The sequence below is a fragment of the Liolophura sinensis genome, chromosome 10, assembly GCF_032854445.1.
Source record: "Liolophura sinensis isolate JHLJ2023 chromosome 10, CUHK_Ljap_v2, whole genome shotgun sequence".
NCBI lineage: Eukaryota > Metazoa > Mollusca > Polyplacophora > Chitonida > Chitonidae > Liolophura > Liolophura sinensis.
In genome coordinates this window covers 967,247-994,721 of record NC_088304.1, presented here as the reverse complement: position 1 = coordinate 994,721, position 27,475 = coordinate 967,247, and the positions used below count along the sequence as shown (strand labels likewise).

The window sequence follows — 27,475 nt, the reverse complement described above, 5'->3', positions numbered from 1 at the left end:
TTGAAAGGACAAATATCGTGTGCCATAATACAAGCGTTACTCCCGGGGTTTTTAGCCTGCGAAGTTTGGGGTGATAGTTTGGCGCATGTGATTCTTCTAGTGTGTTTGCCTGAAGGGGTGGTGGGATCTGTGAGGAGAGATTTAAATCAAGGAGAATTTAAATGCTACGGGGATTATGAAACTGGAGAAGTATGGAAATGTCCGGATATGTTATCTGGTTAAGGTTTTATGAATATGGATATAGTGTGCGCAAGTGTGTGTTAGGCTTACTCATGCGGATATCGCCCGTTTTTCGCCTGTGGCAGGTCCCAGACCAGAATGTGGTCACAACACTTTTCATAGGCCACAGACTTGTAAATATAGTTAATGGAAATTGTATAAGCATGTTATTCTAGAAAAAAGGGGGCTGAGAAATATCTAACTAGATTCATGCACATGTCCATGCCTGCAGCTGTGTCGTTTGAGGCTTGATACAATATATACAAAGCTTATATTACCAGTTAATTATAGCGTTTAGTCAATTGGTCTCGGAGGGGTAATTCCATAAAGCGGACCTGGCCGAAAGTCCGGAGCGGCGAATAATGCATTTATAGCGTCTTGCAGGAAGCTGTCCCGACGTCGGAGCCGTAGTGGTTAGTATTACATTCCCGGGGACGAGACGCGCTCTGACAGCCGTCAGTTTGCGAGCTTTCCCCCGGAGACTAAGGCAAACTCTTTGGTGAGAGCAAAACCGTCAAAAATGATCGCGGCAAACTCAAGTCTCTAGCGCTGGCCTGGTGTAAATATTTGTCCGAGCCTCTAATGGAACTTGACAGCATCCCTCATTAATTGGGTTACAGCGTCCGCTGTCTTGATAGATTGACCACGGGTAAGGATTAATGGTCCCTCCGACTCCTGTGAACCAGCACCTCCTACCCCCTCCCACCCCACCCCGCTTCCGCCCCAAAACTTCCCCCTGCCCTGTCATCTGTCATAACGGCTTATGTGATGCTGTTCGTATCTTGTAATGGAAACCTACTTGAAGTACCTTCTTATAAATAGCATGCAACACCCTGACTACATACTAACTCAAAGAAATCTGTGGCATCAAATAGATATATTGTCAGAAACGTAGCACCAGACTAACTGCACTACTTTTACTGCATAGTTCTGTAAGCCGGATGACCTTGAACTGGAGGTCAGACATTGACTACACCGACTAGGAATGAATTTAATGGTATGGTTAAGTAAATAGTGCCTTGTCGGTGACAATTGTACATGCTTAGCGCATAACAAGTGAGTTTGATAATGTACTTGTACAAAACTACCAAAAACACTTACACAATCGTCTAAGCTCGTCCTGGAGCGACTTAACCGGTTGCAGTGAGTTGCTTAGGATTCGTTGTATTATCCTTTACTGGAAAAAAGTAGCACTGTCAAAATAACTGAAAATATCGGATACAATTTCTAAAAAGTTTCATTTTTATCAGTAGTGAATGACTGTTCTGGAACTCATATGATGGAATGAGAGAAAAAACATTTTCTAAAGTTTTCGAACAATACACTCTTGGATTCCTGAGCATTCTTTCGACACTTGTTGTTAAAATGGATATTATAAGTCCATCCATAAAATGCCCTTAGTGGTTCGGTTCTAATTTAGGGAATTGTCTCACCCTCTTGACCTCATGCATCCACCAGAGGTGGCTGCAAGATCATTGAAGACGCTGATTGGTGTAGACTGTTTCAGATAGTCCAAATTACAAAACGTCTCAGGTTAAAACTCCATTAATTTTTATTCCAACCAATTGGAAAAACTCCGGATATTCCAGGAAATTGAACGAAAAATTGACCCCAAAGTTGAGGGAGAGAACGCGGTTTTGACACGATACGATCTTTTGTACTGGAGGAGAAATTGCTTGTAGCGAGAGCAGTTTGTACGTTATCTCAAATGCTATCTCTTGCTATAGCCTTGATGTCGGATCCATTGCTCAGGCTTCATGAAGGCCATGCTTTAAGCTAATAACGCCAGTCCGATTTTGGTTTTGCAATTAGAGTTACGGTTATAACGCAAACCCTAGAGTGGGCTTTTACAGCCTGGTGCACTGATTTGGTTTTACTACACTGCGCGTGTTTTTACTGCGCTATGCAACATAAAATGAGTGAAAACAAACAAATTTTTTATACAGTTTGCGCCGAAAGGACGTGTTCCTTTTGCTTGTTCGATGCTGGCCGTTGCTATAGAGGGCATAAATCACTTTGTGAAACGCAAAAGAAATTTTTGCATCCAGAAACTGTGAAGGCAATTAAAACTAGGGAACTGCGTTGTGGCAGCTTAAAGCCGTTCATCGGCCGGGTCCGCTTCCGCTGTTTTTAGTTTTTATTCACATGTCTTAAAGGGGAGGTTTTCCATGACATGTCGGATGTTTTCGACTGTAATTTTCTTGTTGGGCTTCTTCGGTAATGAAATAGCTACTCGGAGAGAGAAGGTGCGTGGACAGGGTGCAGGTTGCTCACCTAGCCGCTTTACCTTAGAGTCTTTATTCCATTTTCTTTCTCGATCCTCTTATTGTGTTTACCACAAAAAATGATAATTGGCACATCGTCTTCTCAGTATCGGACATATCTTACGACATAACTAGGGGATTTTCCTTGAATTCGCCAGTATTCCTTGCTGCAAGAACCAATCAATTTTATCTCCTTTTCTTTGGATTTTAGTGATAATTAAACCTTACATTATGGCAAAGCAAACATTTATCATGTTTTTTCCCGTCTGAACGTTTTATACAGTATTGTTTTGGTGAATTATATACAATATCATTTCATTTTTTATTGAGTTATATACAATATCATTTGATGTCTAGGGGAGTTATATACAATATCATTTGATGTCTAGGGGAGTTATATACAATATCATTTCGATGTTTTGGTCTCTTATATACAATATTATTGCACGCTTTTGTAAGTTATATACCCTATCATTTGATGTTTTGGTGAGTTATATACAATATTATTGCATGTTTTGGCGAGTTACATACAATATCATTTGATGTTTTGGTGAGTTATATACAGTAACATTGCATAATTTGGTGAGTTATAAACAGTATCATTTAAATAAGAGCTTTCTTACTCCAGATCGATCAGCAGCTTTTAAATTCATCGCAGTCGATGAAAACCTAAACAGAAATGGAAATCAGAAAAATGGTTTATATGAATTATGTCAGTAACAAATAATTATGTTTATACCTGTACCGACTAATTAAGCTTATGTCTACAACGTTCAATTACGTTTATCTCTGTAACGACTACTTATGCTTATGTTTATTACGCCAAATTGCGTTTATGTTTGTAAAGACTAATTGCATTTATGTCTATAACGTCCAGTTACGTCTATATCTGCACTAATTACTTATGCTTATGTCTGTTACGTCCAATTACGTCTATATCCGTGCCGAATAATTACGCTTATGTCTATAATGTCAAATTACGTTTATGTCTGTTACGACTTATTAAGAAATAAGATTGTTATTAAGTTCTTTGCGTAGAAAATAAATGTCTGTGCTATAAGAAAGAGAAATGTGAATGTGGAAATCTGGTTAGGTTTACCAGGCAGCAGACAGTTTGATTTGGTAATGATTGGAAGTATTGGATGTGGAAATATAGCTGGCAAAAGTTGAGACGATCTCTTTGACGTGGCAGTAAATGGGAGTTGATTTAAGGAGGGCTGCTTTATTAAGGCTATCGCAAGCTTTTTTGGGAGCGAACCTAAATTGACTGTTTAGTCAGTACATCAGAGACGTCCGTCTGTTAAACATCAAAGACGGACAGACAACTGTTTCCAATCGCGCGATGAGCAAATCACATTGTGACAGTGCCAGAAGCGGTCTAAGCAAAGATGGTCAAGCAAAAGCCATCCATCTCCATGGCAGAATCCAATCAGGCCTATTCTAGTAATCTGTGATCTAGAGCCATTAACTCTGCGTAGGAGATCGGAATTCGGGTAAATTAACCAATGGTTGCGTCGTACGGTCGACAAGCGCCCAGCGCACCATTTTTCATATTTGAGTGTTTGGACTAGCGTTTGTCTGCGAGATTACAGGGCAATCCAAACAGCATGCAATTTGCCTGTTTGCTATTGTTTGCTCGGTCAATGTCAGCAAATCTCAATAGTTATCTGTCCCCGACTGACTAGCAGTAATAAGCAGTTGGTGGGCCGATTTGGTGGCATCACGTGGTCCTCTCCTAAGTTGCTTCAGCAGCGGTTAGCCTGTGATGAGCAGACTTTGGGAGATGGCTACTTATGGAAGGCAAAGAATAATCCCTAAACGCTTATTATATTATTTCCTCAACGTTGACTGAGGATTCTTTCATTAGCTGCTGTCCCGTCTGGAGTGGTGTAATCGGTCCAGCGGGAACGGACCCAGCAAAAGACGACCGGATGGTAACCGATTAGCTCTTTGCTGTCGCGCTACAGGTTTTGGGAAGACAACGATGTCAGCCATCAGAGGAACTGAAAACAATATACTGTGTTTATTTTCTAAACCCTCAAAACGCGCTGCTTTTGCGGGCTTCAGTACAAATGTGGACATCGGTGTTCTTCAAAATTTCCATTTGTATTTGATCATACACGTTCAAACCTTGGAGAGTAACATGTATTACTGCATCTCATCTAATTGCTATTGCTGGTATAGCAAGGTTTTGCAGGAAGGTCTGTTCTGGGTAAAGTGCCTACGTGTTTGAATTACAACTTAATGTCCTTTATAACGTAAATTTTTTTCAAATTTTTTTCTCTTGTGAGGGCAAAGCAAGCGTCCATTACAGGCTGTAGCCTATCTGTTTTTCAAAACAGCAAGCGTCCAGTACAGGCTGTAGCGTATCTGTTTTTCAAGACAGCAAGCGTCCAGTACAGGCTGTAGCCTATCTGAACTCACTAATCAGCTCTCTATGCAACCTTTTCGAAAATTTCAAACCTTCAAAAAATATAATTGATTATTAATCTTTCTTCAGCAACAGTTTTCCAGACATGAAAGAAAAACGTTCCTGCTTTTGTAGCTGTAGAGATGTATTTCATACTTTAAGAAGTTGGGCGCTGAGGGTGTATTAATCCCAGCTGTCATTTCCTGTCGCTGACTAGGTCATACTCGCCACATGCGGAGATGTCGTTAAATATGACGGGCTGTTTTTCGATACCAGTCCATTGGCCACGACAATTAAGTGGGCTGTGAAGTCGAATTTCGGAAACCAGACAAAACGATAATTATGAAACGATAGAGTTTCTGGATGTCATATTTTCTACGTCTTTTCATGACTATTCTCTTGTTTCTTTGCTTCGCCCTTAGATAATACTTTTCCAGACAGACAACCAAAGGAGCTTTGACATATCGCCCCCATAGAAACCACGATCAAAAATGTTGTCTGCACCAAGCAGTATATGCACAGATTTTCATATCTCGATCACTTGCGCTTACTGGGATGACGTCTGTAAACTCTTTTGAGAAATGGTACAAGGGCATACCGCTAATTTTGGTATGAGCTGTACCTGATATGGCATATGTCTAATAATAAACTATGATCACGTGATCTAGAAATGGACAAGTATTTAAGACCATAAGAAAACTTAACCTCACTACAGTAAACCATGAAGGAGCGTTCCAAGCCGATAATCGCAAGATCCATTTCTAAAGCCATTCATCCTTACTAAGCATGTGTTGGAAGGGGAGTTACTTTTTAGGCGTTTTAACTAGTTTTGTTTTTAAGTTTCTTTAAGATGTATCTTTGCATTGTTTTTATGTTTTTGTGATGACAACACAGCATTTTGAGTAATTCTACAACAATGGCGTCTAATAAATTGCGATTAACATCACTGCAATTTTTTTTACTTAATTCTGCTTAAGCCATGGACATAGGGGGCGTGTAGTTTGCTAATATGTATGCATTTACATTAACATGCATTTACATTAGAATAAAACCCTGACTGAGGTAAATTGACAAGAGGCCGTACTTCACCTGTTAAGTGTGACCATTTGCCAGCTATCACACTATCGTCACTACTCTGGTTTTGCTCTGTCTGCTGGATTTCTTTAACTACACTTTTCAACAGCTTTCGTACACTTTACGAGAGTTGATGTGAGTTCGTATCCGTTATTACCTCACCGCAGTTTGATACAATTGTTGACAGAAACGTTTCCAGTGTAACATAACTGTAAAGGCCTGTACTGTTTTAAAGATTAACGGTTAATTAACGGTTAATGGTTATCGTTAACCATTCAAAATCTAGAGTAGTCTGAATCATTCATGAATGAGTTCACGAATTGCTCATCCACAGACCATGCTAAAATCCCGCTTTCAATCATAACCTTTGGGCTAAATTTTCCAATATTGCTTAAGCTAATGAGACTTCACCTTTGGCCCAGAGTTCTCTCCGACACCTTAGACAAATGCTAAAATGGTGAAACCTGAAGTTTGTGTCGGAACCTATGTAGATACTTTCTGGAAGGATCTCGGAGCACGCTCGGCTTGAGAATGGATCATGCTTTGAAGAATGGACATGGTGAGATATCAAGAGGCCCTCGATCTTCCACAGAGCAGAAAAATTGATCCCCAGCCAAGCTAATCACTCGTTCTAGTATCAGTTTCAATTTTTGACAGAAGACGACGGTGAAAGCACTTCAGGCTAATTTCCTTAAGTGTGGGGAAGTTTCCAAACGTCATTGTGGCCCGCAATTGGCTGTGCAAAGGGGTTTGTTTGGTCTCAGCTCCGGAACGTGTTCCACAGCCTCTGAGCAATCGAGTGAAGCAAATCGTTGGTTTTTACACTAATCGAGTTGATCAGATCTAATTTAATAGCCCCCGAGTCTTCATCGATTGGTTTATTCAGAACAGATTCGGCGAGGCGCGAGAGACCCGGTCAGTCGAGCGCGTGTTCGAGAGCCAGTACTGTCCGATGTCTGGCTCAATCTCAGCCAATAGCTGAACCCAGTCGGGCCTCAGTGTTACAGCAGTCACCAAGCCTTTGTAGCACTGAATCCCGTTTTACAAAGCTGTCGCAACGCTACGTCAATCGCATTTACCCCAGTGACGTATCTCTTCACTATACACAGATGTTGCCATGGCGGTTACAAGTTGTTCATATCTGTATGGAAATATTATCTTACGATTTAAATAAAATCACAATGAAGCCTAAGTTATTAAGCAGCCGTTAAACCTTGTCCTTACATGCTGGCTTTTATAACGGCGGAATCACCAGTGTAAAAACGTATACCGAATGCCAAGAGTTTGTGACCTTTGTAATGTATCCAAGTCTGTACAACTGAAACATGATCATTGTTTACATATTCTCCTTAACACCGTTTTAAGAATTTATGTATAAGCGACAAAATGTTGGCCTCAAGACCAGATTTCAAAGACAAAAAATTGCCATAGGGTATTGATTTTAAACTTTTTTTTTAAACTTTCAGAGTTTTTTAAGCGCTCGGAAATGTCTGAGAACATTACTATTACTACACAAAAGTAGGCCAGGTATTAAACTGATCCACATCGGAATTGTAATCGACTTTTTATTTTGCATAATTATGCAGGGATTAACTTCAACTGGGTCCTTCAAACTCGAATCATAATTTAAGCTGAGTACAACGCACTTAGTGAAGGCAATCAGCGTTCGGCTTTCAACGGATCAGTTGTGGAATCCATGGACGATGCATATAGGTGTAGGTGTTTTTGCACACTCAGTATTACCCTCACCTATTTCCTCCCACCCCTTCCCTCGATCGGAGCCCTAGGAAATTTAACGCTCTTGTAACACACTGACCCGCTCTATATCTCTTTCACCGCATCCTCGCAACTGACCTTTAAAACCTTGCTCGAAAAAAAGTCCTCGAAAGCCCCATGTTCCAATTCTGCCAGTACATTGTGATACCTCCACAGCCTTCTCTTCTGCTCACACTACTGCTATACACCGAACCCCTCACCGGAATACCCTGGTCCTGAAGAGGGTCATCGCAACATTTTGCGGGTAGCTAGAGGAGTCGACACCACCACCCTTCCATCCCCCCCTCCATCCCCCCTCCATCCCCCCCACCCCCACCCCCCGATCTCCACCTCAATCTCTCATGTGCATGTACTTTGCATCAGTACGTTCTCCCCCAAACACATAGCAGATGGCGATGCAATGTTTTACTGGGATGACTTACGTGTTACCCGTTCGGAGCTATCTTCGTGTTAGGGATGGAAGTTAGAAAACACAGGCACGTGTATTTTAGTAGTAAAACTCTAGACAACGCGCTACATCAGTATGTCAGGATTACAGCTCAGGACGGAAATATAGAAAGTGTACGTATTGTTAAATTCCAAATAACTTGGGTATAACTTAGGAGTACGTTACCAGGGATTAAACAGCTGACTGTGAAAAACGTTCAGATAATTTTCACAATGTCATATCTGATGACGTTCGATGTAAACAGAACTATGTTATCGACATAAGCAAAGATTCGTAAGCCTTATAAAATGTGGCGGGTAATGTCGATTACTCTTCCTAAGTCTTAAGTATCACTGATCCGTTAATTAAATCCAACTCCGTTGATGTCATCAAATGAACATATTGGTCAATCCGATTAGTTTTCTTCAAACATACGGATTAGCTACTTTTGAGGGAAACGAAAACCTGGTTGTGAATGCTTCATTTTCAGCTCATCTGTAGCCTACAAAGTACAGGCGTTGGGTGTGCCGTATCCCTGCGTCTGCGTCGAATAACAGAGAAAGCGATGTTAAGCAAAATGTTAGGAGTGGTATCTCAAAAAGTACTGCATGCATTGAGCTCAGGTTTTGCACAAATGTAGAGTGCGATAACACGAAGGGAACGTTCCATTGTTGATTCGCTGTGTGCATATTAAATACCATAAAATACAAAATTCATGTATTATGCGATAGAACCAGTGTTGTGTAAAAGTAAATGTGAGTGGGGGGGGGGGGAGGGGGGTATGTCAAAAAGTATTGCAGGTTTTTGTTAAAAAAAAAGAAGTTATTAAGCGGAAGTTTTACATGCATATAAAATACAAAGAATGTGCATATAAATTACCGTAAATTACCAAATTCACGACTTCAGTACTTTATGTATTGAGCTGAAGTTTGGTGTTCATGTGTCTCTCACAGACGAGCTCTGTGTGGTAGCCATGTTACGAAATGTAAGTTTGTCTGTGGAATTTCTCCTGGCATAGTATAGTGACTTCGGGACGAATTTCGACAAGTGAGAAATGCTTCCTTCCCTGTACTCTTCAGGACTTGTACTGATAGCATGCGCCAGTGTATACAATTTCTGGAAGCATTTAAACAAGAGTTTGCATCAGCCAGTTTTACATGGGTATAATGTTTTTTGCGTGAACCATTTGCCGGCCTGTAGGTTTCTGCGAAGAGATGGCGGGAATTTCTGCACGTGGTCCGGGTGACAGAGCTAGCTAATGTTAAGTGCGGGTTGTTGGGCTAATGCTCGTAACCATGTTTTTCGACAGACCTATAGCCTTCATTTCGTCCCGCTCTTTCCAGCACATAACACGTCCCGAGAATCTGAAAACTGCGGCCGATAAAGTCCCATCATTCAGCCCGTATGACTGACAGAGAGGGATGAACCTGAATTGGAGTGCCAATGGGGTCGCGAATCTAGCCACCTAAAACAAATTGCCTGCTAAGGCTATTACATCCAATTACAAATTCTAGGCCGAGTTGGCCTCTCGAAATAATCGACGTGCCAAGCACTTATGAAAATATGAACTAATCCCAGCTGACTGCTACAAAAATGACTCATTCTCCACGCTGCCATTTCTGATCCTCGGCCATGAAGAGATGTCCGTGCCCGGAAGGAGAAAACACAATGTCGAGTGTTCGGAGCACTTTTCTACGATCCTCAGTCGTTTTTCTTTGGAATCCCGATTTTAAACTGTTTGTGTCACAAGTTCACGCGGCTTCGTGGTTGTTGAGCTCCTTTTTCCGTACCCAGTAAAACTCACCCATGTCAAGGTTATAACTTCGCTAGCCTGTAGCAAAAGAATATGTTCTGTGGTGATTTTAACGTCGTTGTTATGTATTAAATGTTTGAAACGCTCCAACCTTTGCTTTATGTCGTCAGTTTTGCACATGGAAATGCTTCATCCAGCTTATTGCGTCTTGATCTATTTATGGATGAAATATAACCCCATATATCAAATATGGGTTGACAGTTCAAATTAAGTCATAATTAGGTCACTGACAGTTCAGATTAGGTCATAATTAGGTCATTCACTTTTCCAGTTAGGTCATAAATGCGTTGTATTTTGTTACGAATAGGGCTACGGGGTTGTCATGGCCACCCTAGCCCTATGCACCAGTTGTCCAGTAATGCTACTGTATTATTATGGAACTTTGGATCGTATCCAAGTAATGTTACTGAATAACGCTGGATCCATGCATTGCCATCACCGGAACCTTGAATCACATCCTAATAATGTTACTGTATCCCATTAGAACCTTGTATCCCACGCCAGTGATATTACAATGGAACCTTGCATAGCATAATATATTAATAATATTACTAAATCAAATTGGAACCTTGCATCTCATCTGGAAACAGTTCGTGTCTTCGCGATTTGTCTTGATAAACACCTGTCCACTGTGGCTCAAACCGCTTCTGCCCCCTCCCCTCACTGTTATTCTGTCTCGGTTCCGTGCCGATATCCCAGGGTTGTCCTAATCCCCAGCGGACCGTCCCACATCAGCCTTAATCCATCTTCACAACGTCATAAGATGACGCCGAGCATATTCCTCCAGATTTGTCTGAGCGAAGAGATCTCCATTTGTCCCAGTATTCCGTCGGCGCGTCACTCTTGTAGCCCGTGTGAAAACCCGTTAGCAGTACATTAGCAGCAATTTTGAACGTCGTTTTGGTCCTCGTAACTCGCTCTTTTTGTCTTCCGTTGAGTGTTTGTTTAGTGGTTGGATCAGATGGGTCAATTATCTTGTAGTATAAGAGCTGTGAGACATTGAAGCCATGTAAATGTCTTTTTTCCAGACGTTTCAAAACATGTTGTGCTTGTTCTGGGACGGAATAGTGCTTGAGAAATTATACAAGATCGTTTAGGAATAACATGCACACTGATCAAATGAAATTTCTTTTCGGTATATTATAACGCAATGTAAAAACAGATCGAACTGTATTTTCTGACAGTAAAATTAAGGTGTAGTGAGTTACAGTCAGTTCTTACTTAGAAATACGGAGAGACCATTCCATCTTCAGCCATGTGCTTTGACAGTAAAGTTTCTGTATACTGTGTGGCTTCGTATGTGTTATAGTATAGTACCTATAGTACCTAGTATTTTATAGTATAGTAGGAACATTTTTGGTGGGTGACATTTAAACATTAAAGTTAACTTGTTTTCTTTGTGTTTTGCCTGATTTTGTAGAATTCTCATCTCTGTACAATCCTGTGAGATAGAATCTTGTTCGAAAGTATATCCTTGCCTCTATTTAACCCAGTCAGAATGTATCGCCGATTAAGTGTTTATGGCAGTTCTCTTATCGTCGCTTTTCTCCATTTCTGCTTCAGAATTCTGAACTACAGTCCGGATCTGTCAATATCTGAGACTCGCACAGCGATTTACAACGCCCTCTATGTATGGCAAAGGAAGACAACCCTTGAATTCGAGGAGAAGATCTTCGGGGAAGCCGACATCATGATCATGTTCGCCAGCAGGTATCACCAGGATGGCTACCCTTTTGATGGCCAAGGTACATCTCATGAACATGTTAATTAATGTTGATCTGCATTTTCTTTTTTTTTTTAATCGTTTACCCATTTTACAAGTAGTAATTCTCAAGACATATTTAGCCGTTGTCTTCTTTATTTTCCGTACAAAACTAGATTTAAAAACAACAAATATTATTATAAATATTATTATTATTGAGCAAATATATGTCTCACTTCATATGTTCTTGTAATCTATTAGATTGTTACTACATCTCAAATATTTTTACATCATACTTTATAATTGTAGTTTCCAATTTCCACCACCGCCTTTGTTTATAAAACATGGGAAAATGCTATTTTTGTTCAACAATTGTTCCATCTTAATTTGCAGGCAAAGTTTTGGCGCATGCGTTTTTCCCTGGTGAACAGCGTGGAGGGGACACACATTTTGATGACGATGAGCATTGGACCGTCAACTCTCAGGAAGGTAACCAATCCTGACTATCTTTACATCTAGTTTTCTTCTGAATCAGTAACTTTATTGTGAAAGGGGATCCGTAATTGGTTTGGCAACAGTGTGAATATCTCCCATTGATTTTTCCCGTTGTAAATTAATCGAACCTGTAAACACACAAATACGAACCTGTAAACACACAAAAACGAATCTGTAAACAAAACAAAACAAAACCTGTAAACACACCAATACAATTTCCCTCTGTTTATTGTTGTTTGTCCAGAAATCCAGAAAAAAAAACAACTTAAGATGACAAGAAAGACATTTTGTCTGTTTTCTCCCTTTGATGTCTTTTTCGCGCTCAGATAGAGCTCGAGTATGTTAAACCTTTATCGACCCGTTGGTGAAAGCATGCAGATGCACTAGACTCTGGCCTTCATTGTTTTCGACTGTTAACGACGCACTAGGCGTCAAAATTTAAGCATTTGAAACCCCGTAAAATAGTTTTTATTCTGTTTTCTTAACCACACCCAAAGGTATTACTAGAAGCACTTAGCATTATGTTGTCACAAATCCTCTTTATCTGGAATGACCTTGAAGACGCCTATATGACCTTGGGGTAGATTAACTGACTGCGCGTCAAGTCGGTTGACTTTTGGGTGACAGGTCAGTCATTCATCTCTCGGATTGCAGATAGTCGCCATTGTGCTTTCTGTCGTCACTTCTATTTGCCTTATCTCAAGCACGAGCAGGTTTACAGTTCATGGCTCGGCTAAGTGGGATCCGATGTTTATAAAACCAGCAAAGTTTATCTGGCTGTCTCTTTTTTTTTTAAAAAGCGCTTATTCTCTCTGTACCCAATGGCCTTTAGTGAGTAGAAGAAAGGTGGGATGTTTGCTACAGTAAAACCCCTCGTCAAATATGTAGCAAGTTTTCACTTCATACGAATTCCTGTCTGAGAATCAGATAATTGTTCTTATGAAACAGCATCTCGCGAGGTTCAGGTCCACTTTGAATCACCATATACTGTTGGCTTACCACAAGGTACAGATGCCCAGGCAAAGAAAAAATGGTTACGAATATTACCCGAGTCTATTCCAGTAGTATAGATAGTGAGAGGTGAAACTCTGTCGTAAGCTTTCAGCCCGTGTTTTGATGATTCAGCAGTAAGAGGAGATGTGGAAAAGGGAAGGAGAGGGGCGTGTAGAATATGTTGTTATAATTAATAAGCATCATTATAGAACCGCTTAACGAAACGTTAGAGCTAAATTTATTTTATTATTGGACTTAAGGCGTACTATCTTTACTCATGGTATTAGTTGTGGAGCGTGCGGAAAAGTGCATGGTGTAATACAGCGCTCGTGCAGAATAGTGCATGGTGTAATACTGCGCTCGTGCAGGGTAGTGTATGGTGTAATACAGCGCTAACAGCTGGAGTGTGATATCTATAGTGTTAAAACCTGGACTCGTATTTATCAAGCAACTTAAGACTTAAGCCATAACTTGCAAGTGATTAAAAAAAATCAGAAAGAAAAGACCTCAAGTCGTGGTTGGTATATTTTTTTGCAGTATAGAACCAGTATGCAGTTTTCAAATCTTCCTAAAGCTAAACATGTTAATTGTGGCTGTGGTTGAACTTTTGACCTAAATCTTAAAATGTTTGGTAAATACTTGTACTGGAGTATAATGTTAATAGTTTTACTACCTGCAGTATTTGTTTATAATGTTAATACCTTGAGTATAGTCCATATAGACAAAAATGACTGCTTTTTGGTTCACGTATTGTTGAATTTTACGATTGATATCAACAGAGGCTTAATTCGTGGAGAACAATTGTATGAGAATTTCGCTTAACATTGTACTGCACGTGTTTATCAGGTGAACAAAAAATTGAACATTGTGGGATTGTCAATGTTTTTTCTGATCTGCTCAAGTGAATGACAAAGAACACTATACACATGTGCACAATGCCCAGAAACAAAGTAACCGTATATCTTTCAGAATTCAAAACCTCTTCGTAGATCTCACGATGTCTTGGGGATACCATTGTTTGAAAAACAAAGATAGCAGTTTTTATTAGACGCCGTCCGATTTTAATTTCACCGTTCCTTGCATTGTATTAACAATGTTTTGTGGTATTAGAAACAGATGGATGAGCGTGTTGCTGTGATATTTGCGATTTGAAAAAAAAATAAACATTTTATAAAATAATGCATACGAGCTTGGTGTTGTTCTGTGCTGCGCACGTCGTAAGACATTTCTTGAGTTGGAGAAACTACAGGTATTATTTATGTACAATAAAATTTCCCGACTGCGCAAGAGATTTTACTTGTAAGTTGTAAAACCAAACATAAATTTCTCTTTTTTGATGATAAATTCACTTTCAATCTGTATGTGATATGTATATAAATCCATGGGGTCCCAAAATACAGTCAGTTTTCAGAGTTATAGGTACACATGCAGCCCACAGTCAACATGTCGTGTAATTACCCTCGTCATACCTTTATACAGTAAAACTTAAACCAATCTAATTGCCTGTCTTATGTATTGTAGGTATTGACCTATTTATGGTTGCCGCCCACGAGTTTGGCCACGCCCTCGGCCTCGCCCATAGCAACGTGCAGGGGGCGCTCATGTATCCATGGTATCAAGGTTATCAGGAAAATTTTGAGCTGCCCTACGATGATATTAGTGGCATTCAGACTCTATACGGTATGTTTTATCAGTATTAAGAAAATGTACCACAGTAACTAATGGTTTAAAGGATAGTAATAGGTAGCTAATATCCCGTATCTATGTCTTCAGATGGGTGTTTCTCTAGGCGATTTCGTTTACCATCGTTAAAACACTCGCATTTGGAATAATTGTTGTTTGGAATACGCATGTGGTTATATGACCAAATGCAGGCCTATAACGATGGATGCACATAAATGTTTGCTTATAATATGCCAGTCCACTGCGTATATGTAAGTCTCAGAAGCCAAGCCAAAAAGTTCTTTAATTAGCTCCCAATCAGTATTTTTTTGGACATAATCAGTAAATATTTGTTTTAATTTTCACAACAGGTGGTCGTCGTCCTCAACCAGACGACAACTTCACACCCCGCCTACCTCAGATACCGACAAGGTCCCCGGATGAGCCGAGCAGCACGCCCCCTACCGGCACGCCCCGCTCCATCGATCCAGAAGGATCCATTCCGAACCCTTGTACAATGTCGTACGATGCCGTCGCTATCATACGACAAGAGGTCTACATCTTTCGACAACGAGTACGTTTATTCTTGCTAATTCTGTGTTAAACCCCCTTAAAACCGCTGATATAACAATTATAAAACCAAAACATGTAAGATGAATCAATGGTAATGATCAGTCATGGTAGCACAACAGATTTCTATCATCTGACTTTTTTCAGAGTTTTTTGTATGATTGGCTAATGCAGAATTTTGATAAACAACGGCGGTAGAACTGATGACTAGGAATATTTATACTTAATTAGGATATACGTCCCGCTAGCTGATTACCTGCCGAAAACTTTGCATCGATGTTGCAAAATAAAGAAGACTTCGCACTCATGCCTATAGTGATTTTATACGTCCTATCATGCAGCATTTTATGTTCTCTGATTACTAGTACCAAACAGCTCTTCCCCACAAATTTTAGGCTGTAGCATGCATGTTATCTTTGATTTGGAGCAAATGTTGTGGAAACAGTCTAGAAATAAAAGAATCACCCTGTTGTCCGTTTCAGTGGTTCTGGCGCTTGAACAAGGACGGTGTGATACACGGATCGCCGGTACAGATTCACCAGTTCTGGCACGACTTGCCCACCCATATCGACCACATAGACGCTTTGTACGAGGATCCTGAAACGGGAAAAATCATCTTCTTTATAGGTGAGGCTGAGAAAAATACACCAGAAAAAAAAAACCACTTTAATATTCCAGGTGGTGGTTGGCGAGAACAGTACTCAGATCACAGCCAGACAAGTCCAGGTTGGGCATAAGTTCGTGACGGTTACAGCGGTTTTAACACGTGATCTCATATCCCAACTGTCAGCCAATCAGCTAGGGTTCTGTTTATCGGGTTTAAGCGGAGATATAGGGTCCAAAGTAAGGGAAAGGCACGTAATAGGTGTAAGGGAACTAAAGAAAAATATTAACGACTCAGGTTTAAACGTTTTTCATTCATGTGTACAGTTTGATGTGAGTTTTGTGACTAGACTTGTGTAGGCGAAAACGGTTTTTGGCGGCAGAGGATTGGATGTGGAACAGTCTGTGTTCGCAGATCGACCTTCTTTGGGGTGAGAGGGGTGGAGGCGGATAATATGCAGAAAAAATATGCGGTAAAGCAAGGAAATACCCTAGTCCTAAATATTTATATTTCCTTTTTTATAAACCTTTTCCACAAACAACGATTGGCGTGCTATTACAACTCACTCAGTCATTCATCAATTCATTCATTCGTTTATATACATTACACCTACAGGTGACCGGTATTGGAAGTTCGAAGCGAACTCGCTGGTGAATGGGTTCCCAAAAGAAGGGAGACCACTCTCAGAGTTCGGATTGCCCAGTGATGTAAAGAAGATAGACGCTGTGTTCGTGTGGTCGTACAACAAGCGGACCTACCTGATCAGTGGAGACATGTACTGGAAGTTGGACAGTAAGAACGTGGCGGAGTTCGACTACCCACGTGACATGAGCGTGTGGAGAGGTGTGAAACTTCCGGTGAACGCCGCCTTCAAGTACTGGGATGGTAAGGCTATGTATACAGACAACAGGAATATGTCCAACTGAAAGATTGATAGGAAAAGTAGCATTTTCACAGTTTAATCTGAATGCACAAGAAATCCCGCAAAACTCTCTCAAGCACATGAACGATCAACCATGTCTGATAAGATTTTCAAAGATTTAAAGAGGTTCCTTTTTTTTTGTTAGAAGATTATGCCTTTGTAATAAACGTATACGAGGAAAAGTAGAGAATAAAAAATCCAAATAGTTTTCAAAATTAAAAAAAATTAAATACGGTAACAATTAATTTGAGTAAAGCACCTCGCCAGGTAGAAAACTTCTGTGGGCTGCTAGAACATCAGGAAATTTGTGATTCTCATGTAAAATGTCCAGATGTGATGATTACGGTGTAGGTTTGAAGAACTTCAACAAATATCGTAACCAGTTTATTTGTCGATTGTTAATCTGTATCGAAGTGTTATTAACACGGTCTCTTTTTCCTCTTTATTTCAGAAAAGACATACTTCTTCCAGGACCAGTTTTACTGGGAGTTTAATGACAATAGCATGGCAGTAAATCACATAGACCCCAAAAAGTCGTCCACAAAATTCATGCGTTGTGAAAACGCCGAGGTGAATTCCGCCGAGCAGATGTACTCCGCCAGTCTCAACAATGCCGTGGAGCATTCTGGGAGTCGAATCACGTCATCTGCTGTTGTATTACTTCTCCTGACTTCCATTCTCTTATCGAACGATCTTTAATGAAGGATTCCCCAATTATTAATCAAAGGTGATATAATGTAGGCCTGCGAGCCAAATCAAAATGTATTTAAATTGGAAAAGTCTTTAAAAAGATATTTGGAGTTGCAAAAGAGCTTGAGCTTGCGTTTGAAAGTAATTGATGGGGAATTGAATGTTTGCCAACACTGAAAGTTGTATTGCACGTGCAGGGTATTGAAGCTTGAGATTTTTTTAAAATACTTCCCAGTTGCAATGTTCGCAAGGTGTTTTGTATAAGCTCTTGTACATTTTGTAAGTGCTAGATTGTATATTTTGAAAAAAAAATCACCGTAGGCATAAAAACATGAGCCTATTTTTAAATTTGAGAATTAATTTTCAGAGTGAGGCTGATCCTCAAACTGCGGAAGTGACAACACTATGTATTATCACGTGATCTACAGGCGAGAAATTACGATTGCTCAGAACCAATCCGAAGAACGTAAACAAAATATGTACTTTTTAATTTATTCAAGATCATTGTCATCTAAATAGTTATGATTGGTTGTCAAAAGTCATTTGTGCATTTTGAAGACGTGGCACATAAAGCTCACATGTAGACACCATTTGACCAATGACTTTATTAACCCTGAGTTTATCGCCATCATAAAGTTTACCACTGAGTTGTTCACGAGACCAAATTATTATACAGTTTGATACAAGATTTTTTTTACCTTTGTGTTTTATATCATATTTAATATATATACTGTGCGTTTAGTTGCATGAAGATAACTCCTTGACAATTCAGAGTATGTATTTTAGTATGTATTATTGCAAAAATATTGTTTAAAATTGAGTGCGTGTGAATGTCATGTGTAAAATGAGTTCAGAAAAGGTCGACATACCCGTATTTATTTTAAATGCATATAGACGAAACATTTTTTCAGAATTCTCGTGACATATTATTTCGTTTAGGCCTAAACTTTCCGCCTGGCAAGTACCGTCTAAGGATGAGTCAGTGATAAAGAAAACGTTGCCTTGGTCCACGTGTAAATGACGTCACCATGCATGGCTGTAGGCCTATTTAGATTGTGCATGAAAGCTATGCTTTCAAGCAACTTTGACATTTTGTATGAAGCACATAATCTCACTCCTGACGTCCACCCCAAGCTCAGTTATTGGTGAATTTTACATTTTTCACACTCAGCGATTTTCAGGCATTGTTACCTCCTCGGAGATTTTTCAGCATTATTACCCCTTCGGTGATTTTCAGCATTATTACCCTCGTCAGTGATTTTCAGCATTAATGACAACCTCAGAGAATGTATAGCTGCCGATGTCAACTCCATCGTGATACATGTATTCGTTCTATATGCATTAGCTCTGCTTTTGCAATCAAAAACATGGTCCCTTTTATGTGATAAAGCTGCCATCCAACAACAACAACAAAAAGACAATAACGGTTGCGTCCAATTGTTAGTTTTGCTCCGAAGTAGAGAGACTGTCGAGTTAAAATGGCGTTTCATTACAAATCGCAAGCAAAGATTTCATTTCCCTTGCGACTGATTAGTTGTTGTGCATAGAGCACCATGCAGGGCGACAGTCTTCTAAACTGATATTTGTTGCCCGTTAAAAGCCAATGAACGCAGGGCGAAGGTTTCATCCAATGATACCATTCGATACAAAATAAGGTTGAATTCACGCATTATCTACTCAACCTCCCCACTAGCTCAAGAAAGTAGTGCCAAATGAGAGCTTGATAAAATTAAGTACCTTATATTTATATTCGTTATGAGGGTGTGGCATCAGCCGTTAACTCTTACACTTACGGTATTGTGAATCCTTATACATGTACATTTTTGTCAGTCCTCCCCAAGCGCGTGGATTTATCCGCAACAGACCGTAGAAGCAATGTGTAAGTCAAAATTCTATACATTACAGCGTGTAAGTGTACGATTTTTAAATGAGTGTGCAAGTGTATCCCAGAATGATATAGTCCGTAATGCTGTCACAAGTTATACGTGGTTGCTTTAAGATGTCACTGGCTTCAGATCTTAAGGTATTTTTATTCTTTATAAATTTGTATCACTGCTGATTGTATGGAAGACGTGTTCCAGTCTGTTTTCACACTCAGAACTTACCAATATGAGATTATGTCATATGATATTATATGTTTGTAAAACTAATGCACGGTTGTATCACACATCCTTTGATATTTATTTAGGGAGATATGTTTAGCAGGAAGCCTAGTATTTCCTGAGAAGCCTATGGCTGAAATTTGGTAGAGAAACAGCAATAAGAAGGTTACCCATTAATCACTCGGTGGGAGTTACATGTGACAAGAATGATCCACTGCTTATCATAGTAGGTCGGCTCTGTGGGATATCAGGAATATAGTCTCCATACTTTGTGGCTATGAACTTATGTGGGTTGTGATATGACCCAGCTTTGGTTGTAAATGTCAGATAATCGTACGTATGGGTGGAATATAATCAGGTGACAAAGTTACAATATGTGAACCTAAATTTTTGCACCTAGCTTTATTTTGCACGTATAACTGCACCTTAGTGAATGACGTGCAAAGACGAGGAGATTGCAACGCGGTACTGATTTCTCATTACGCTGTACGTCCCAAGGAAATAGTCTTCTCTCTTTGTGAGAAATGTGCCTTGCGCGGGTTCTGAGAGATTCGACTGATGAGTCTTTGAGAAAGAGAGCTCGTGTATTCTTCCTGAGTTAGTCTTAGCAAAGCACAGCACCAGTGATGATTACAAACATACATTTATACTTAGAGCGAATTACTTGGGCTTGAGCTTGGAAACAGAGCTTTGGTTCAAGAACAACAACAAAAAAAATTGCAAGCTTTTTTTGTCTTTCCTCTTTATTTTCATAAACTGGTTCGGGTTTGAATTTTTAAAATAGCAAACCAAATATCTGACAATTTTCAGTGATGAATTTGCGGCGTTATGAAGAACTTTAAACAGTTTTAGTTCGTGCTTCAAACAGTTAATTTTCATGGGGTACAACATGCATAAGCAACTAAAGGTCGTATAAACATCTTAGCAAATATACAAGAGAAATCCGAAAGAATAATTTAAAAATATATCAATACCATGCACTATAGTGATAAAAGAATGGTTGTGTACGGAAATCCCTCATCTGGTATATATTGTATGTTGAAGTTTATGTGTTTGTGTATTTATGTGTATTTTCAAACTTTATTTTCGCCAGTACAATGCTATCATACAAAAAAGGTTACGGGCTTATTCAGTGTATTTTATGTTACGTACGGTATTGTCTTGTATATTTGTCTAAATGTAGTCTGTCACTATTCATTATATATACACTGCCAAAGTAAGTTTATTTCTCAGCACACATCTGAGTCAGAAAATCAATATTTATATATAAAGTAATTTATTGCACCATTTGTTTCCAGTGTTGGGTCGTTTGCTAATCTGTACCACCCATAGTATATATTAGTATATATAGAGAGTCATTGCCATATAGTGTAAAGTTCTGCAGCATTACTTTTTGTTACAGTACAGTTTAAAATGGCATAATGGTTTATGGCATAACATTGTAATGTTCCCATTCCGTGTAATATTATAACATTACACCGTAATGTTCCCATGTGGTGTAAAATAATGGCATTACGCTTGAATCTTCCCATGTGGTGAAAATTATGACATTACGCTGTAATATTCCCACATGGTGTAAAATTATGACATTACGCTGTAATGTTCCCATGTGTTCTGTATTGTCCCAACGTGATGTAAAATTATGGCATTATGCTGTAATTTTCCTATTCAGTGTAAAATTATGGCATACCGTTAAGTTCTGCTCAAGACAGGATAGCAACCATGGTTAGAATTATACTGCGGATCCTGTATAAGGTTAATTCTGTTTCTTATTTTCTGCACTCGATGAACACTCAGGTTTTCGGTATAGTATTGAATAGAAAAACACAATGTAGATATAACTTATTTCTGTATCTTTATCACCTGAATTCTTGAAATAAGCATGAAATATGTTGTCAATTATAAGTTTGTTATTGGCTTCCTTTATTTTTGTGTTTTTTGTAATTTATCATTTTTCATGCCTCGTGTTTCATCGGTTAAGTGAATTTTACTTTGTCGAAGATCCACTTGACTAATCGAGTTATTTGTCACAGGAATCACCACAAGTCTGTTATTCACAACAATATCACTATCACCCCTATTCCATACATGGACTCGATCGAGCCCAGACCCTTTGTTCTTCCAGTTTGCTATGTTCAGCAGATATTCTGAACGAATGGTTTCAGTGTTTATGTAGCATATATATGTCCCTTTTTCGCTGCTTTGACATGCATGTACGACATTTATGTGTTGTCTGAGAAAGATTTCATTCAAAAACAGTATGGGTTAAATTATGGTTACAAAGTTCTTCCAAATCCCGTTTAATTTCGATTTTCAATTGCACATTGCATTGCCTTTCCCTCATTCTTTTCCATTGAAATGTAGGAGTTGTTGGCCAGACATGAAGTGGGGTGTGATGTGTATTTTTGTGACTCTGGATTTAGAAAGAATTTGTGGCGGCTAGACCAGTTTACGTCATTAAGTTCTCGTTTCTGAAGACAATCCAGTGTATATGACGCCACAGCTTCCAAAAAAAAAAAAAAAATGACGACACAGGCCTAGCCTACTTGCAACCAAGCAATGCATGTCAGATTTTTTTTTTTAAATTTATCCGATGAATTGAGTAATTTATGGTTTTCAATAACTGCAGTCGTGAAAATGTGAAGAACAAAAGTTTTTTTTCCTGGAGTACAAAATACATAAGCATGCCACATCCAATCCAGACGATGCAGCTTACAGCGGCATTTGTGGTCGTTGTTTAATTTGTTGACGCGATGTATTTGGCTTGTTATGGTGAACTCAAAATAAATTTTTCTTTGTATACAAATGTAGTTTGTGATTGTTCATATTTCATTCATTCCTCCGGACACAATAGGGGAGTTTCGAGTTCGAATTCTTTTATTGTTGAAGGTAGAAAGAGTCTGAAAAAAGTGTCATAAAAAGACATTTAGAGTGGAGGAATGATAGAGAAGATTGAGAATCTGAATGTTTGTGAACGTGAAAAGTTCCTAAAGGAAAGAGGTGTCACGTGTGCCTCTTTAAAAAGGTGAGACAGCTGATCAGTAAATTGTCAACAAAAGTTGCCTAACATATTTCACCATTCACATGACAGAGCAGGACTGTTTTTACCTTGGATGACTAAAGAGTTCCAACTTGAAACTCCCCCTATTCCGCCCCGGACACCCATTCTGATAGGAGGCTGCTCATTTTTGATCTCGGAAGTTGGTGCTTAGGTGAAGCAGGGGCCGGTTTCATGAAGTTTTCTTAGCGTTAAGTTGCCCTCAGCTATGTGCACTTTATATTTCTACAACATGCGTTGCCATGATAATCGCGGGCTTACTTAGCTAAGTGAGCTTCATTAAACCGGCCCCAGGGCCTTCAGCCATTATTATGTAAAAAACAAAAGCATTGTAGAGCAACGACTACAGTGTTACAGTGAATTTGTTTCTACTGTAACGTCGTCATACTGCCTTTAATGTGACGTCAATAAAATGACGCCATGGTCCTGCTGCCGGGGGTCAAAAGCTTGTCAGCAACTTGCCACAAGTCTGTTTACTGGATAATGTTCCAGTTTCCTTCACATTTACAAATGATTTTTAGCTAAAAATTCTGGAGTATGGCATTGAACGTCAATCAAAGACATAACGTTAGAGTGTTGAAATGAAGTTGCCACAAACTTTTGCCACGGATGGATAGACAGGGTGTAGATTGGGTACTGATACAGAACTAATAAGCATTATATCTGATGTTTTTTTTTAATAAAAAACTTCCAGCCTAAGTTGTTAATTGTACAGTAGAACATAACCAGGAAATCAATGTAATATTTATCGAACTCACGCCTCTATTTCTGGTCTATACCCTGGAAAGCCCTGCCTCTTCATTCTCACGTACACCTGTGTCTTCACGTGCAATGAAAAAGCCAGTACGTGATATGTAACTACGATATGCCTCTCGCTTAAAGGAGCCATGGAGTTTTGGCACAAAACTGATCAGCCCAAATCCAATCAAAGCTTTGTTATTATCTATTATTTTAGAAAAGCCCAAATAAATACCTTTCATAAAATATAAGCCTCATATGTTCATGAGTTACCATTCATATAAAGTTCCTAAATGTTTTAAAACGGGTTGCATTATAAGTTATTAACATTTTACAATCTATTTAACATTATAAACACATGTACGCGTCTGAAATTACTAAGAGGCAACAAGTTGAGCTATTCTTGGTAATCAATGAAAGTTGATTTGATAAGCGACTTTGGGTTTTTTCACAAAAACTGGTTCTGTTGCGGCTTCAAGTCATGGTACCTGGTAGAAGACTGCACTTTACTCCAGGCAGTCTAGCTACCCATAACTGATCAGCAAGTAAAATTCCAGAGTACAGCGTTAAGCACTAATTAAATAAATCGACTAATCACACTGGTTTCGTAGATGTTTTGCACAGGCACAATAGTATGGTAATACAGGATAGGCAATATGAGATATATATCAAACTTATATCATACATATGAGATATATATCAAACTTATATCATACATTCATGCAAGTTTTGTTAAGGCATATTTTATCTATCAATCACACAGTTAGTCTCTTCAAACTTCACAGAGGCTTTAACATCGTTTTGACTACCGGTAGATCACATTGAGATCCATCAACCACGCGCGTCAACATGCTAAGACTAATCAGACGAAGCTGATACTTTGATCCCTTAATACAGGTGAGGCTAACCCTAGTACAGTGCTGAGACAGATCCCTTAATTCAGGTGAGGCTAACCCTAGTATAGTGCTGAGACTGATCCCTTAATACAGGTGAGGCTAACCCTTGTACAGTGCTGAGACAGATCCCTTAATACAGGTAAGGCTAACCCTAGTACAGTGCTGAAACAGATCCCTTAATACAGGTGAGGCTAACCCTAGTACAGTGCTGAGAATGACCCCTTAATACAGGTGTGGCTAACCCTACTAGAGGGCTGAGAATGATCCCTTAATACAGGTGTGGCTAACCCTAGTACAGGGCTGAGACTGATCCCTTAATACAGGTGAGGCTAACTCAAATATGCTGCTGAGACAAATTCCTTAATACAGGTGAGGCTAACCCTAGTAAAGTGCTGAGACAGATCCCAGGTGAGGCTAACACTAGTACAGTGCTGAGAATAATCCCTTAATACAGGTGGGGCTAACCCTAATACAGGGCTGAGAATGATCCCTGAATACAGGTGAGGCTAACCCTTGTACAGTGCAGAGACTGATCCCTTAATACAGGTGAGGCTAACCCTAGTACAGTGCTGAGGCAGATCCCTTAATACAGGCGAGGCTAAACCTAGTACACTGCTGAGACAGATCCCTTAATACAGGTGAGGCTAACCCTAGTACAGTGCTGAGACAGATCCCTTAATTCAGGCGAGGCTAACCCTAGTACAGATGAGGCTAAACCTTGTGCAGTACTGTGACAGATCTCTTAATAAGGTGAGGCTAACCCTAGTACAGTGCTGAGAATGATCCCTTAATACAGGTGAGGCCAACCCTAGTACAGTGCTGAGACAGATCTCTTAATACAGGTGAGACTAACCCTTGTACAGTGCTGAGAATGATCCCTTAACACAGGTGTGTCTAACCCTAGTGCAGTGCTGATACTAATCCTTTACTACAGGTGAGGTTAACCCTTGTTCAGTGCTGATACAGATCCCTTAACACAGGTGTGTCTAACCCTAGTGCAGTGCTGATACTAATCCTTTACTACAGGTGAGGTTAACCCTTGTTCAGTGCTGAGGCAGATCCCTTAATACAGGTGAGGCTAACCCTAGTACAGTGCTGAGACTGATCCCTTAATACAGGTGAAGCTAACCCTAGTAGTGCTGAGAATGATCCCTTAATACAGGTGAGACTAACCCTTGTACAGTGCTGAGAATGATCCCTTAACACAAGTGAGTCTAACCCTAGTGCAGTGCTGATACTAATCCTTTACTACAGGTGAGGTTAACCCTTGTTCAGTGCTGAGGCAGATCCCTTAACACAGGTGAGGCTAACCCTAGTACAATGCTGAGAATGACCCCTTAGCACAAGTGAGTCTAACCCTAGTGCAGTGCTGATACTAATCCTTTACTACAGGTGAGGTTAACCCTTGTTCAGTGCTGAGACAGATCCCTTAACACAGGTGAGGCTAACCCTAGTACAGTGCTGAGAATGACCCCTTAACACAAGTGAGTCTAACCCTAGTGCAGTGCTGATACTAATCCTTTACTACAGGTGAGGTTAACCCTTGTTCAGTGCTGAGACAGATCCCTTAACACAGATGAGGCTAACCCTAGTACAGTGCTGAGACTGATCCCTTAATACAGGTGAGGCCAACCCTAGTACAGTGCTGAGACAGATCTCTTAATACAGGTGAGGCTAACCCTAGTACAGTTCTGAGACAGATCCTATAATACAGGTGAAGCTAACCCTGGTATACTGATGAGACTGATTCCTTAATACAGGTCAGTTTAACCCTAGTATACTGTTAACACTGATCCCTTGATACAGATGAGGTTAATCATGGCATACTGTTAACACTGATCCCTTGATACAGATGAGGTTAATCATGGTATACTGGTGAGACTGACCCTGTACAACAGATGAGTTGAACCCTGGAATACTGGTGAGACTGACCCTGTACAACAGATGAGTTGAACACTGGTATACTGGTGAGACTGCCCTGTACAACAGATGAGTTGAACCCTGGTATACTGGTGAGACTGACCCTGTACAACAGATGAACTGAGCCCTGGTATACTGGTGAGACTGACCCTGTACAACAGATGAGTTGAACCCTGGTATACTGGTGAGACTGCCCCTGTACAACAGATGAGTTGAACTCTGGTATACTGGTGAGACTGACCCTGTACAACAGATGAGTTGAACCCTGGTATACTGGTGAGACTGACCCTGTACAACAGATGAGTTGAACTCTGGTATACTGGTGAGACAGACCCTGTACAACAGATGAGTTGAATCCTGGTATACTGGTGAGACTGACCCTATACAACAGATGAGGTTAATTGTTGTATACTGGTGAGACTGACCCTGTACAACAGACGAGTTGAACCCTGGTATACTGGTGAGACTGACCCTGTACAACAGATGAGTTGAACCCTGGTATACTGGTGAGACTGCCCCTGTACAACAGATGAACTGACCCTTGGTATACTGGTGAGACTGACCCTGTACAACAGATGAGTTGAGCCCTGGTATACTGGTGAGACTGACCCTGTACAACAGATGAGTTGAACCCTGGTATACTGGTGAGACTGACCCTGTACAACAGATGAGTTGAACCCTGGTATACTGGTGAGACTGACCCTATACAACAGATGAGTTTAATCGTGGTATACTGGTGAGACAGACAATGTACAACAGACGAGTTGAACTCTGGTATACTGGTGAGGCTGCCCCTGCACAACAGATGAATTGAACCCTGGTATACTGGTGAGACTGACCCTGTACAACATATGAGTTTAATCGTGGTATACTACTGAGACAGACAATGTACAACAGATGAGGTTAATCGTGGTATACTGGTGAGACTGACCCTGTACAACATATGAGGTTAATTGTTATATACTGGTGAAACTGCCCCTGTACAACAGATGAGGTTAATCGTGGTATACTGGTGAGACAGACAATGTACAACAGATGAGTTGAACCCTGGTATACTTGTGAGACTGACCCTGTACAACAGATAAGGTTAATTGTGGTATACTGGTTAGACTGCCCCTGTACAACAGATGAGTTGAGCCC

At 39.9% G+C, this 27,475-nt stretch overlaps 1 protein-coding gene across 1 annotated transcript in view; it reads left to right on the top strand.

Annotated features, from left to right (window-relative positions):
* The window catches only part of LOC135476133 (matrix metalloproteinase-25-like), a 61,936-nt gene extending 39,413 nt beyond the window's left edge, over positions 1-22,523 (top strand). Inside the window, exons 4-10 of the mRNA XM_064756047.1 lie at positions 11,547-11,728; positions 12,079-12,174; positions 14,695-14,853; positions 15,207-15,409; positions 15,888-16,032; positions 16,625-16,894; positions 17,383-22,523. Coding sequence (XP_064612117.1) covers positions 11,547-11,728; positions 12,079-12,174; positions 14,695-14,853; positions 15,207-15,409; positions 15,888-16,032; positions 16,625-16,894; positions 17,383-17,630 — 1,303 coding nt within the window. The 3' untranslated portion in view covers positions 17,631-22,523. The remainder of the gene's footprint in view (positions 1-11,546; positions 11,729-12,078; positions 12,175-14,694; positions 14,854-15,206; positions 15,410-15,887; positions 16,033-16,624; positions 16,895-17,382) is intronic.
* Positions 22,524-27,475: the final 4,952 nt, after the last annotated feature.